This window comes from Pantherophis guttatus, chromosome 2, assembly GCF_059756535.1.
Source record: "Pantherophis guttatus breed Tessera chromosome 2, ASM5975653v1, whole genome shotgun sequence".
NCBI lineage: Eukaryota > Metazoa > Chordata > Lepidosauria > Squamata > Colubridae > Pantherophis > Pantherophis guttatus.
The window spans coordinates 145,878,278-145,892,125 of record NC_142064.1 but is presented as its reverse complement, the minus strand read 5'-3'; the positions used below and the strand labels follow the sequence as shown (position 1 = coordinate 145,892,125).

At 45.5% G+C, this 13,848-nt stretch overlaps 1 protein-coding gene across 3 annotated transcripts in view; it reads right to left on the bottom strand.

Annotated features, from left to right (window-relative positions):
* Nucleotides 1-13,848, bottom strand: part of C1QL4 (complement C1q like 4) — a 44,456-nt gene that overhangs the window by 23,505 nt on the left and 7,103 nt on the right. The window contains exon 2 of one of the 3 annotated variants that reach the window (XM_087886975.1): nucleotides 4,147-4,355. The exons of the other annotated variants lie outside the window; for them this stretch is intronic. Coding sequence (XP_087743101.1) covers nucleotides 4,314-4,355 — 42 coding nt within the window. The 3' untranslated portion in view covers nucleotides 4,147-4,313. Of the gene's footprint in view, nucleotides 1-4,146; nucleotides 4,356-13,848 lie in introns of those variants that run through there. 3 annotated transcript variants of the gene reach the window in all.

Below are 13,848 nucleotides of genomic sequence, written 5' to 3'. Positions count from 1 at the left end.
GGGCAGCTCGGGCATGGTAACAAAGTCCATGCCACTGGTGACCTGAAAAGGGGTGAATCAGGTGCTGCTGTGTACTGCGTTCTTATAAGCCACTTCTGCGAATGGCAACAGGTCCGCCCAGTTCACCTAACTGGTAATCCACCTAACACCTTATATATTCCATCATTACGTTTGCTCATTCCGCGGCTCCGTTCGTGCTCGGATGGAAAGCCGTGCTAAGCCCCTGAGTAGACCTGACAGATTTCAGGAACTCCCTCCAGAACTTAATGGTGAATTGGATGCCTTGGTCTGAGATTACCAGGCGGGGCACTCCATGCAGCCAGTAAATCTGTTTGATAAACATTTTAGCCAGCTTCTTGGCTGACGGTAATCCTGAGCAAGCCGTAAAGTGGGCTTGCTCGGAAAACAAATCAATTTACCATCTAAATGATCCTCCACTCTCTGGGAGCTTGACTATAAAGTCCATTGCAATCTCCTACCAGGACAGGGGTGAAATGTTCCCGGTTTGGATCGGATCGCCCAATCTGGTAGCGATGGAGGTGGGTGGTTCGGAGAACCGGTAGCAAAAATCCCTGCCCCCCGCATGCCCAGCTGAGCCGCACAATCATCAGAGGTTTTTTTATTACTTTTAAAAGCATTTTTTTCTACAACCTCTTAGGCTGAAAAAATGCTTTTAAAAGTAAAAAAAAAGCCTCTGATGATCACACGGCTCAGCTGGGATCGTCAAAAGCTTTTAAAAGAAAAAAAACCCTTTTTTTCTTTTAAATGCTTCTGACGATCCCAGCTGAGTTGCCTGATTGGCAGAGGCTTTTTAAAAAAATTCAGCTTGGATCGTCAGAGGCATTTAAAAGAAAAATAGGGTTTTTTTTCTTTTAAATGCCTCTGACGATCCCAGCTGAGTTTTTTAAAAAGCCTCTGCCAATCAGGCAACTCAGCTGGGATCATCAGAGCCTTTTGAAAGCATTTTTTTTTACAATCTCTTTGCCAAAGAAGTTGTAGAAAAAATGGTTTTAAAAGTAAAAAAAAATTGGCCACCCCCACCCAGTCACATTACCACCACCTCGCCCCACCAAGCCATGCCCACAGAACCGATAGTAACAAATTTTAGATTTCACCACTGTCCCAGGGCCAGCTAAGGTTAGCCACTTGTTGGAGGAGGCAGGAGGTTTCCCTGGTCTCATTTTCATGGTTGCGCAGGTAGCACAACTTTTTATGTAATCCTCTATGTTGGTCTTCATCTTTGGCCACCAAAACTGCCTTCTGGTCAGGTGAAGAGTTTTCAGGAAGCCGAAATGCCCTGCCAGTTGTGAATCATGGCTGTGATACAAGACTTCCAGCCTCAAGCTGGTAGGGACATATAGTTTGGACCCCTCCAAGCATGGACCATCTCTTATGGTCAGAATGTCGCTGTTGTCCGTAAACCATTGATTGGCTGGGAGTGCTGCTTTCAGTGCAGCTGTCAGTTTGTCCCGCATGGGATTGGTTTGGCATCTGGCTTGGCCCCTAATGGTGACTTGCGCTGCTTGTTGTTAAGGGGGATGATGATGTAGACTATTCTTCCCCTCCAGCTATTGAATTGTGGCTTTCTTGATAAAGCATTGGCTAGCATATTCTCCCCCCCCCCCCGCAGTTGTATTTTAATTTGAAGTTAAACTGTCGAAAATATTGTGCCCAGCGGACTTGCTTAGGGGAGAATTTTCTGAGTTTTTTAGGGCTTCGAGGTTTTTGTGATCAGTCCAAACCTTGAAAGGCACCTTGCTCCCTTCCAGGAAGTGTCTCCAGGAGAGGAGAGCCCAGCGGACTGCATAGGTTTCCTTTTCCCAAATTGCCGACTGCCTCTCGGTGTCAGTGAATTTTTTAGACACATATGCGCAGGGCTTCTGTAGGAGCACGACCACAATCACCACCTTACTGGCGTCGGCTTGGACAATGAATTGTCTTTCAGGGTCAGGGTGTTGAAGGATCGATTCCTCAGCGAAGAACTGCTTTAATCTTTCAATCTTTGGCAATCCAGTGACCAGGCAAGTGGTTGCTTTGTGGGAGGGGCCCCTGTTTTTAATAGCTCCGTTAAGGGCAAGGCTACTTCTGCGAAATGCTGGGATGAACTGCCTATAGAAGTTTGCAAAACCCAGGAAGCCTTGGAGTTGTTTGCGGGTGCGTGGGGGCTGCCAGTCTAGCACTGCTTTCACTTTCCCTGGGTCCATCTCCACTCCTTCGCTTGACACTCATTAGCCCAGGTAATCTAGGGAGGTTTTATGGAATTCACACTTTGACAGTTTTGCGTAGAGCTTTGCGGCTAGGAGTTTTTTCAGCACTTGCTGCACTAGCTTTACATGCTCCTCTAGAGTTTCACTGAATATGAGGATGTCATCCAAGTAAACTAGGACCCCTTTGTACAGGTGCTCATATAGCACCTCGTTAATCAGCTGCATGAAGACTGTGGGGGCTCCTTGTAGGCCGAATGGCATGACTTTGAATTGGAAGATACCAAGCAGGCAGTTAAATGTGGTCTTCCATTTGTCCCCTTCTCTAATCCGTATGCTGTAGTAGGCTTCCCTTAGGTGTAGTTTGGTGGACACCTTGCCCTTTGCTAGCTGGCTTAGCATGTCCTTCATTAGGGGGAGGGGATAGGTGTTCTCTACGCACATGACATTAATTATGCAAAAATCCACGCAGAGCCTCATCCCTCCATCTTTCTTCTCTTTAAACAGTACGCGGCCACTCTGGATTTGGCGGGCTGGATGAAACCCCTTGCTAAGTTGGCGTCAATGTATTTTCTTAGTTCGGCCAATTCTTTTGGGGTTACAGAGTACATTTTTTGTTTAGGCAACTTTGCTCCCAGCACAAACTCAATCAGGCAGTCTGTTGAGCGGGGGGTGGGGGGAAGTTGCAGTCCTGCTCGCTAAAGACATCTGAAAGGTCTTGGTACTCTTCGTCAGCGTCCTCCAGCTCCAGGGTTCCTTCATTGTGTAGTTCATCTATTTAGTCTGCCACGTCCCACTCATTCATGCTATCAGCATTTGCTGATACAATATCTCGATCAGTCTGATATTGATCCCCATATCGATTGATGTGGGACCAAATCCATTTGAGAAAGTAGGCCAGCTTCCCTGGGGTCCCATTGAATGTCGCTCTAAACCATGGAGGAAGAGCGGCCGGCGGTGCCAGTTGTGGTGCCAGTACTGGTAGTGGGGCTGAAGCTGGCATCCACTGGTATTAAACCCACCCCTGGCTGGAGTAAAAGGGTCAGCCAGGGGGATCTGGTCAGCAGGAAGCAATCTGAGGACTGGTTGGCAAGGGGGGATGTTGGGCCTCGGCAGTCCCAACGGTTCTCCTCGCAGCCCTGGACTGGACTGTCCTAGCAAGCCTTGTAGCGGTGCTGTGCAAACTCCAGCAGGAGCTGTCATCCCAGTAGACTGGACCCAATGGGGAAGGCTAAGATGGGATCTGCTTCGCACCAAGTGAAATGAGGCTGATGCTCCACTCTGTGCAGTTGCAGTCCCCTGGCCTAGGAAGGTGAACATGGGCTGAGCCAGAACCCAGCCAGGTGGGCCGATGATAAGAGGTTGTGCGATGCTACCCACACTGATCTGGTCAAACTGCTCCAGTAGACCTGCCAGCAACTGGCTTTGCATCGGCAGTGGAAGGCCCCACTCCCAGGAGTTGCTGAGATCAGCTGGTCTCGGTGTTCTCCACTCAAGGGCCTGGGTGTGCTCTGTTCTGCTCACCCCCATCTGCGGTTCCCGCAACTGCAGGCAACTCCTGTTGGCAACTCCTGGAACGGCGCGGCTCCCGTAGCCTTGCCCCATAGAGAGGGATCCAGCTGACCAGCTTGCCAAGGCACCAGCTCTTTGGGCCAGGCATCCTGTCGACATTCTGCTTTGGTAGCCTCCGCTGCCTTCACCATAGACTCAGAAGGGGAGTAGATAGTTTCGAGGTGGACCATCAAACCAGTCCCGGTGGTTCCCTCCATGGTCGCCATTTTCTCCTCCTTCTTCCCTGAGTCTTTCCCTGGTGTTGTTTTGGCACTCGGGGCTCAGAACCCTGGACAGCACCCTGGAGGTTGGGGAGCTGGTTGAGGTTTTAAGGGAGATTCGGGTTAATGTCAGGGTTCCAAGTAACACCCCCAATGAAAAAACTCCGAGGTTAGAATTTCCGTTTTATTAGAGATGTCATATTGGCACATCTGGGAAAACCCAAATCTGAAAGCTTCTGGGTTTTCCCCACTCAAAGGAAAATCAAAGTCCCTTCCCCTACACCCACATGTCCACCACATGGTCCAATCAATCCACTGTCCCAACTGGAGATGCCTCCTAGTCACACCACTCCAGGTGCAGGCTGAATGTCCTTGACTCCTAGAGAAAAGAATGTTGTTATGGCTAGATATCTCTACAACTCCATGCAATCCCCTCTCCTAGTTTCCCACAGGACCAAATGTAGCAGCCCTGAAGATTCAAAGAAAAAGATGGCCTCCAGAGCTGACAATGGGAACTTTGTGAATTCTAGTTCTGCTTGCAGTAAAAAGCCAGCTGAGTGAGCTTGGGCCTGTCATTTTCTTTCAGACCTAGGAAGAAGGCAAGGGCAAACCACTTCCAAAAAATCTTGCCAAGGAAACTGCAGGAACTTGTTTCTATATAGCCTCCTAGAGTTAGACACAATTGAATGGAAGAAAAAAAAAATACTGTATATTTTTTTCACTTGAAGAATACAGCTTTGCTTTCCTCACAGTTATCACTCTTTCAGCAGAAAAGGTGACTTCCACTAAGAATGAAGAAGTAAAGTTTACACGGGATGCAAATCAAAGCTATAGTCAAAGATTGCGATATATCCTTACTTACAAATGAATTTCTTTTCTAGGTAATAACCACCACCAGCCAGTCAGCCAGGCATGTCCCTTATCCTAGAGAGCCATTCCATCCTCTGTCTTCCAGGTATTAGATTTTTTCTTTTTCCCAAATCCGCTACATTGTGTGGCGCTGAGCACACTCACTTTTAGAGAATGACTTGGTTTTTGTTTCTCAGGGGCTCCGTTGTGGATTTCATTCCCATCAGCAGTCAGAACCCGTGTTTGCTGTTAGAAGGAATGACCGCAGATGGCCACTATGATTGCACTACAGGGCTGCAAAAAGTGAGATACTTCATAGAAGAACCAGTTCGGTCTTGCCTGAACTCTGAGCTACAACTGTTGGAAGCTGTAGCACACACTGCTTTACTTTGCTATAAAGCAGTGTTTTTCAACTTTGGCAACTTTAAGATGAGTCGACTTCAATTCCCAGAATTCATGCTGGCTGGGGAATTCTAGTAGCGTGAAGCCCACACGCATCTTAAAGTTGCCAAAGTTGAAAAACATGGCTGTAGAGGGAGAGGTGGAAAAGCTCTGGGCTGGCACTACACACGAATGAGCACCCAGGGACAACAGTAGAAGAGGGATCAGAGGAAGGAGAGGCATGAGATTGAAAATGGTAGGTGTGAAGTGGTAAGAAGGTTGTTAGAAGGGCCCGCTTTGAGGCCTGTTAAAAGGGGTGGGGGGGGTTAGTAGTGGGGCACTATAGGCAATTTCAGCTCCTGATCTCTGAAAAGGGGGTGGGGGTGGGGGAATCCACATTCTCTGGCCTAGGAAGCATGAGGATGGCAAATTTGTGCAGTGAGTCGGTAAAATTAATGTGGCCTGAGAGGAAAGACTGTCACGTAATTGAAGGCTCCTGAATTAGAGCAAAAAAGAAAAAGAAAATAGCTTGAAGTCTCAATAAGGGTCAAAAGGAACTCCTATTCAACTCTATTTGTTTATTTTTTATCCTGCCTTTATTACTTTATCAGAAACTTAAGGCGGAGAACCTACTTATTACTCCATACTCCTGTTTTCCCCACAACAACAACCCTGGGAGGTAGGTTGGGATGAGAGAGAATGATTGGTCCAAAATCACTCAGCTGACTTTCATGCGTAAATCAGGATTAGAACTCACCATCTCCGGGTTTCCAGCTCAGCGCCTTAACCACTACACCAAACTATAGGTAGTCCTTAACGTACAACCATTTGTTTAGTGACCATTCGAAGTTACAACATCATTGAAAAAAGTGATTTATGACCATTTTTCACATTTACAATCATTGCAACATCCTCATGGTCATGTGATCAAAATTAGGGCACTTGGCAACTGGCTCATATTTATGACAGTTGCAGTATCCGGGGTCATATAATCACCTTTCTGACAAGCAAAGTCCAAGGGGAAGCCAGGTTCACTTAGCAACTGTGTTACTAACTTAACAATTGTAGTGATTCACTTAACAATTATGGCAAGAAAGGTCGTAAAATGGGGCAAAACTCACTTAACAACCATCTTGTTTAGCAACAGAAATTTTGGCTTAATTGTGGTCTTCACTCAAGGATACCTGTAATATTTTCCACAGGGGGTACGAAACTATACACAAAAAATGGCTTTTTTAAGAAAAGCAAATCTGGATATGGAGAGATGTGGAGAAGTATTGATCTATACCAGAGATGGCTAACCTTTTTGCCGTCGCATGCCAAAAGTGGGGGGAGAGCGGGGGGATCATGTGCGTGCGTGCCCACACCCATAATTCAATGCCCACCCGGGCCCCACCCTCCTGCGCACGTGCGCGTGCTCCTCCTGCGCTCCCCCCATTTTCGGCACATGATGGCACAGTGGGCCCATTTTTCACTCTCCCCAGGCTCCAGAGGCTTTCTAGGAGTCTGGGGAGGGCAAAAACAGCCTTCCTCAACACCCCCAGGAGGCCTTCCGGAGGCCGGAAACAGCCCATTTCTCAACTTCCGGTGGGCCCGGAAGGCCTGAAAATCAACTGGCCGGCGGGCACATGTGTGCTGGAGTTGAACTTGTGTGCCCTCAGATATGGCTCCGCGTGCCACCTGTGGCACCCGTGCCATAGGTTCGCCATTGCAGATCTAGACGTTCATGGCTGGTATCAATGAAGCAGTGATGAGTCTTCGGGCTGAATGGCTGTTGCCTAGTTTTATTTGGTCTGAGGCCACAAAGCAGCTCACCCTGCTTCTGGAGATGCCAATCACCAGTTGCTAGTGAAATGTTAGGCTGGAATAAAACTAGACCAGGGCTATTCAGTCCGAAAGCTCCTCACTGCTTCATGGAAAGCAGTGGCTCTCATATGAAGGGGAATGGGACAACTTGTCATAGCTAACTTGCTACGGCCAGTTCCCCACGGCCAATTCACCGCAGCCAACTCATCATGGCCAATTCATTGCAGGACAACTTCCCATGGCCAACTCTCCATGGGACAACTCACTGTAGGACAATGTAACAATTCTACTGTATTTTTTGGAGTATAAGACGCACCTCCCCCCCCCCGCAAAAAAGAGGGTGAAAATCTGGGTGCGTTTTATACTCTGAATGCCCAGCTTCTTAAACGGAGGTTTCAGAGGCTGAAAAAAGCATCAGAAACGAAGCTTCAGAAAAGAAGCCCCGAAACAAAGCTTCAGAGGCTTTTTTTCTGAAGCTCTGTTTTGGAGGCTTTCAGAGGGAGAAAAGAAAGCAAAAAAAAAGCAAGGCACAGAGCTCACAACCAAGGAACCTGTTGCTAAAATTCACCTCTGGAAATAGCTGATTGGGGGTATTCCGGGAGGCCGATCCACCTGCCAATCAGCTTTTTTCTTATTTTCCACCCCAAAAACTAAGGTGCATCTTATACTCCAGTGCATCTTATACTCCGAAAAATACGGTATTTAATTATTTAAAATAAATATAACATATTTTAATTTTTGCCATTCACATTTTATTCTGTCCCTCCATTTGCATCCTTCCTTTAATAATTCTATTCCACCATTTCCTTGATATTAGTGTAACTCTTGTCCCGCAGCGAATTGTCCTGTGGCAAGATGGCCGTGGAGAGTTGGCTGTGGAGAGTCAGCCATGGTGAGTTGGCCATGGCAAGTTGGCCGTGGCGAATTGTCATAGATCCCATACGAAGCAGTATTTTTGGATCTCTGCCCTGGGCCCATTGCTAAGGAGAGCCTTCTGTCTCCATGGCTGCTTTTCATGCAGATAAATTATCCTGTGAATGACTAGAGTGACCATGAGGAGCAGTTACCATTGCCAGTTTTTTCATATGCTACTTTCTGGGCTGCAGTGGTGACTGGACTTGGAAATGGAGGGATTTGGAGATGATTGGTGCGATGACAAAGTAATTGAGCTATGTGCTGCATTTTACTTGATATGAGATTGTGTGAAAAGTCTGGGGTTTTGATGGGCTGATGAGCAGTCATCGCTGCCTGATCCAGCAACACCTGAACCTTCCAAACAGCCCTTTTGATATGACACATTTATTGACTATGCTCCCTCTTGGATAGAGATGATAAACGGAGGCAATAGAAATGCTTCTGCTGTATATTGGTGACTGTAATGATCTCTGCAGTTGTCACCTTTGTTTGTTAGTTTATTTATTTTACAGTCCTTGTAATGTGCCCCAGTTTCAAGGGACTCTGGGTGGCACACAACATCAAAACAAAGAGGGAGAAAATATTGGAAGTTCATGACATGATGTGTCTTTCTCTGGGCAGGCATGTGGCATACATGTTGTGTCTGTGCATGTGTGTGTTTCTGCTCCTCCCTCACATGTTTGTGTGCATGCGGTTTAGGACCACGGGATAGGCTACATATTTACATAGGGGTCATGTGACCAGGAAGGACAGAGGCTTAGAATGGAAGATGCTGCAATATTCCACACCCTTCTCCGATTCCTGTCCCATAGAGATACATTGGGAAAGGTTTTTAATTTATTTTTCTCTAAACCCCTGTCCAGAATCTGCCCATTTTTCAGCTCAATCTTTCATTTGTTAGCTTCTCTCACCACACCGTAATCCTATTGTGGATTGGAGAGCAATCCTGCTGAAGGACAGCTAGAGAGAAACTCAGAATCTTTCCACAATTTCTGTCTAATCTTCCAGTCACTGGAAAGACTAAAAAGAGACAAAGGAGAAATGAGCTACAGAACGTTGACTGAAAATTAAAAAAAAAAAAAAAAAAGAAAGAAAACGGAGCAAGGGAGAGTACAATGGAATGGCCTCTGGTATTGCCCTCCTATGGGAAGATGAGAATATATCACATTTTGCTGCAGGTCTCACTTCTTCGGTATGCTTTTTGCACAAGGTGATTTACTATGCCAATGAGATTTTGTAGGAGTGCGCAGTGTAGAGGTCAGTTGTAACAAATTAATGTTGTTTAAAAAAAAGTGAAAATGGCCACGTTTGCTCACTTTTGAGAGTTGGGTATGTCAGGAAAAAGCAAAGGTAGTATATAGTAAGGTGGGCGTGGTAAAACAAGGAAGAGAGAGGTTGAAGAATGTCTGCATGCTGAAAGGATGTGGACTGAATACCAAAATGGCTAATCAAAAGAGGTCATAGGGAGAGCGAATATGGATTAAATTGCAAAACAAATCTAGGAAGGAAGAGTGAATGGATCAGGAGGAGGGGAAGGTTGTGTTTAGAGAGAGGCGAGATCCTCAAAGAGAAAGAAGTTTAAAGAACAAAAAACATGATCTGAAGAGAAGATTGGCAAGGAAAGAAAGGCAACATGAGATACGGTGAATGGTATTCCTGTAGTTAGGTTTGCTTTATTTTCCTCTCGGCTCCTTCCTTTAATGTCTTCTGCCAACTAATCTCCCAACTAATCTAATTCTGCTTAGAATTGCACTCTGAAAGAGAATAGTGGGTGGGTTATACGAATGGACATTTCTCTGCCTATTTTGGTTGGTCTCCAATACAGGTAGTCCTCAACTTATGACCACAGTTGAGCCCCAAATGAAACATTTGTTATGTGAATTATGCCCCATTTATCAACTTTTCTTGCCACAGCTGTTCAGCGGATCACTGCAGTTACTCAGTTAGCAACCCGGTTGTTAAGTGAATCTGGCTTCCCCATTGACGTTGCTTGTCAGAAGGTCGCAAAAGGTGATCACATGACCTTGGGACACTGCAACCGTTATAAATATGAGCCAGTTGCCAAGTGTCTGAATTTTGATCATGTGACCATGGGGATGCTGCAACGGTTGTAAGTGTGAAAAATGGTCATAAGTCACTTTTGATGTGTGCCGTTGTAACTTTGAACGGTCGCTAAACAAACCGTTGTGAGTTGAAGACTACTTGTAGATGAAAGGCCAAGGACTTGGGCCATTTCTCCAGTTCCAACGTTCAAACTGAACCTAGTGGGGGGAATCCCTTGTACTGGATGGCTTCTCTGCCCACAGGAGCATCTGAATCTGTAGTGTGAGAAGAAATCCAATGTTTTTTCAAAGAAGGGCAAAGATATTACAGCAGAAGACACTCTCTGCATGGGTATAATTCCTGCCCAGGGAGGCCAAAGCATTAGGCCTGACTTAGAGGAGTAGTGTCCTCTTTTGAACTGCTAGAGTTTTCCTCAGTGGCCCCCTGTCTAAGAAGCAGAGCTGCTAAATTGGGATAAACTGACAAGATCACAGACGAAGTTGGCAGGACTGCGTTCGATGAGGGTATTTATGACAATGTATCTGAGAATAATGCAGCCCTGGGAATGTATATGTGTTTTTAAAATGACTCTGGAGAGAAGTTGGAAGGAATCGCTGTCTGTCGATGAACTGACCATAATTCCTCCAGTGTTTCCTCAAGCAGGCTGGGTGAAGGCTGAAGGCATGGGTGTGTTCCTGAGGGCCAGTTTCAATTAGAATTTAGACGTTTTGCTATGTGAGGGAGAAGGTAGAGAATCGAATAGGAAGAGGCTTGTCAACCTGCATTGGCTGATGGACAGCGGGGCTTAATACTTGACTGTGGATGTGGCTGTGGATTCCACCCGATTCCAGCATTTGTATTAAAGGACAATTCAAACTGAGGAGAGAAACTGGGGTGAATAAATCCAGTATTTTCCTTCTGGTTTATAAATTAGGAACCAACAGTTAAAATTCCTGGAACCCCCAATGAGGAGAATTACAGCATGTTGTTAAGCGAGACATTTGTTAAGTGAGTTTTGCCCCATTCTACGACCTTTCTTGCCACAGGTGTTAAGTGAATCACCTTCAGAAGTTGTAGATGCTTCAACACAAGAAGAGATTGGACAGCCATTTGTCCAGAATGGTGTAGGGTTTCCTGCTTGTGCAGGAGGTTGGACTACAAGGCCTCCAAGGTCCCTCCCAACTCTGTGACAGGTAGTCCTCAATGTACAACCACAACTCAGCCCCAAATTTCTGTTGCTAAGTAAGACATTCGTTAAGTAGGTTTTGACCTGTTTTACTGCCTTTCTTGCCACAGTGAATCACTGCAGTTCAGTTAGTAACACAATTGTTAAGCGAATGTGGCTTTCACGTTGATTTTGCTTGTCAGAAAGTCTCAAAAGGCTTGAGATCCCCAGGACACTGCAACTGTCAGAAATATGAACCAGTTGCCAAGCATCTGAATTTTGATCATGTGATCATGGGGATGCTGAAAAGGCCATAACGACGGTCACAATGACTTTTTTCAGTGCTGTTGTAACATTGAACGGTCACTAAACGAATTGTTGTAAGTTGAGGACTACCTATAAATTTAGCTCTTGAAAAAATTGAACTGAAGCCTATACCTCTATTTTTGCTTAAACTAAGATATGATGGGCGACAAAGATGTCATGATAAACTATGTTTAAACTATGTTGCAAAGATGTGATGATAGTAAAGTAAAAAGGAATGGCTATGGGAAGCCAGGAATTAGAGAATATTCTTTTTTCTTGCCTTTCAAGAGAACTATTGACTTGATAACTATTGGCTCCCGTCACTTGAACAAGTGCTCTTGCTGTATCACAGTTTCTATTCTTAATTTTATTTTATTGGCCCATGAAGCAAACGTAAGATCTGGTTGAAATAGGTGCCATTATGAAAAAAAATGCCTTTGCACTGATAATTTGAAAGTATGGAGTGATGGAGAACCTATGGCATGTGTGCCACAGAAGGCATGCAGAGTCCTCTCTGCGGGCACACGAGCCATCACCCAGCTCACGTCCACTGTGTATGTGCACGTGTGCCTCCCGCTGGCCAGCTGATTTTCGGGATGCGCAGGGGGTGGGGCACATGCAGGAGACGTGTACGCATGTGCGGGGGGTCACACACAAATGTGTAGGGGCGGGGGAGCGTAAGGACAGTGGTGTGTGTGTTCCAGAAGTGCAGAAATGGGCCTGTTTCCGGCCTCCGGAGCCCAGGGGAGGCCGTTTTTGCCCTCCCAGAGACTTGGGGAAAGCCTCTGGAGCCTGGGGAGGGTGAAAACGCCCCCCCCCCCGCCGTGGGGCAGGTTGGTAAAATGTTTGAATCCACCCCTCGTGTGCATGTGTGTGGGGGGTGGGGTTGCATGGGGGTTGCATGTGCATGCACAGGGGTCGTGCGTACAGGCGCAGGCACGCATGCATTGCTTTATGAGTGCCGGCACGCGCACATGCTGTCGCGCACCCTTTTGGCATCCAAGAGAAAAAGGTTAGCCATCACTGGTATATACTGTATCAACAATGATCAGAAGTATCAAAACAAAGATTCATAGAATTCAAACTTTATATATTATTCAATAACAGGTGCCATTCAATATTAATTTTGGCATAATGCAGACAATAATTTGTTGTGTTGCATTGCTATACAAGCCGTGGTTTATGAATTTCTTTATCCTCCCTCCAACTTCCATTACTTTATTTCTTGAATTTTTTTCCACGACCAGCTGTTTTAACAGTTTTCCTATTCAGTCTCCTAGCAAGTGAACTTCAGAAGGTATTCATACTAGCTTAATTTTTCATGCTGAAACCTAAGTCTATGTCCTCTGCATTTCACAGATGGACACTCCTAATAAGAGATTACAGTTGTGATAATAAATTGCAAAGTTTATCCTTGCAATGCTTGGAGGAAGATGATGTTTTGTAACAGTGCTGGATCTGGATCATAAATAGAGCAAGTTTCAAATCTCAGCACAGCAATAAAAGTCACTGGATAATAGATCTCATTATATATTTTGCATGGGAATTATGGGGAGAAATGTGGTAGATACTCCCTATGCTAGAGTGTACACCATTCTGAATTTTGGATCGAATATGGTGATAATAGATAACAATGGGACTGTCAGCTTCCCTGTACCTGCAACTTTTCTATTTTTCTGGCAGTGCTTCTGTGCTTTAATATCTGCACAACAGGAATCAAAAGCAATGGTACTTTTCCTGACAGAGACATGTCAAAACGTTTCAGTGGTGAGTTGCTTCTCCTGTTGAACTAGTGTCCCTAGAACTGAAAAGCACAGAAACTCTCTCTCTCTCTCTCTCTCTCTCTTTTTTAAGAAGGTGGAGGCTATGAATATTTCCCATTTCCAACTGAACCCATAATGTTTTTAAGGCTACCTCTTCTGCTCCCTTGTGCAATTGTCTTTGTAGCTTTGTTTTTCCAAGTATAAGAAATCCTTCCTATAAAATGATGCTTGAATGGCAGCTGATTCTTGTTCATTCAAACAGTGGACACAACTTTGCCTGCCAGTCAGTAGCTTCCAGGATCCTGACCAGGGACCCACCACAAAAGTCTAATTCTTCCCAGCCTGTGTAATCCTCATTCTCCCTCTACTACAGATGTCAGTTAGTTTAGATACTAGTTCAGTGAAATGGAAGGTAAGTGTGAATCCCAGATGTTCTTCAGACCCTGTCAGTCACATGGAGGCATGCTGCTTCTCTGGAAATGAATAGTTCCCTGAACCCTGATCAATAAAATCTGGTTTGTGGGTGCAGGGAACTCCTGCACTGGCAATAAAATTGGGGTGGGGAGAAATATTAAGTTGAGCCAGGATGATGCACCATTATTTATTTGCTGGTTAGATCTGTATCTTTTCTTATACATAGTCCC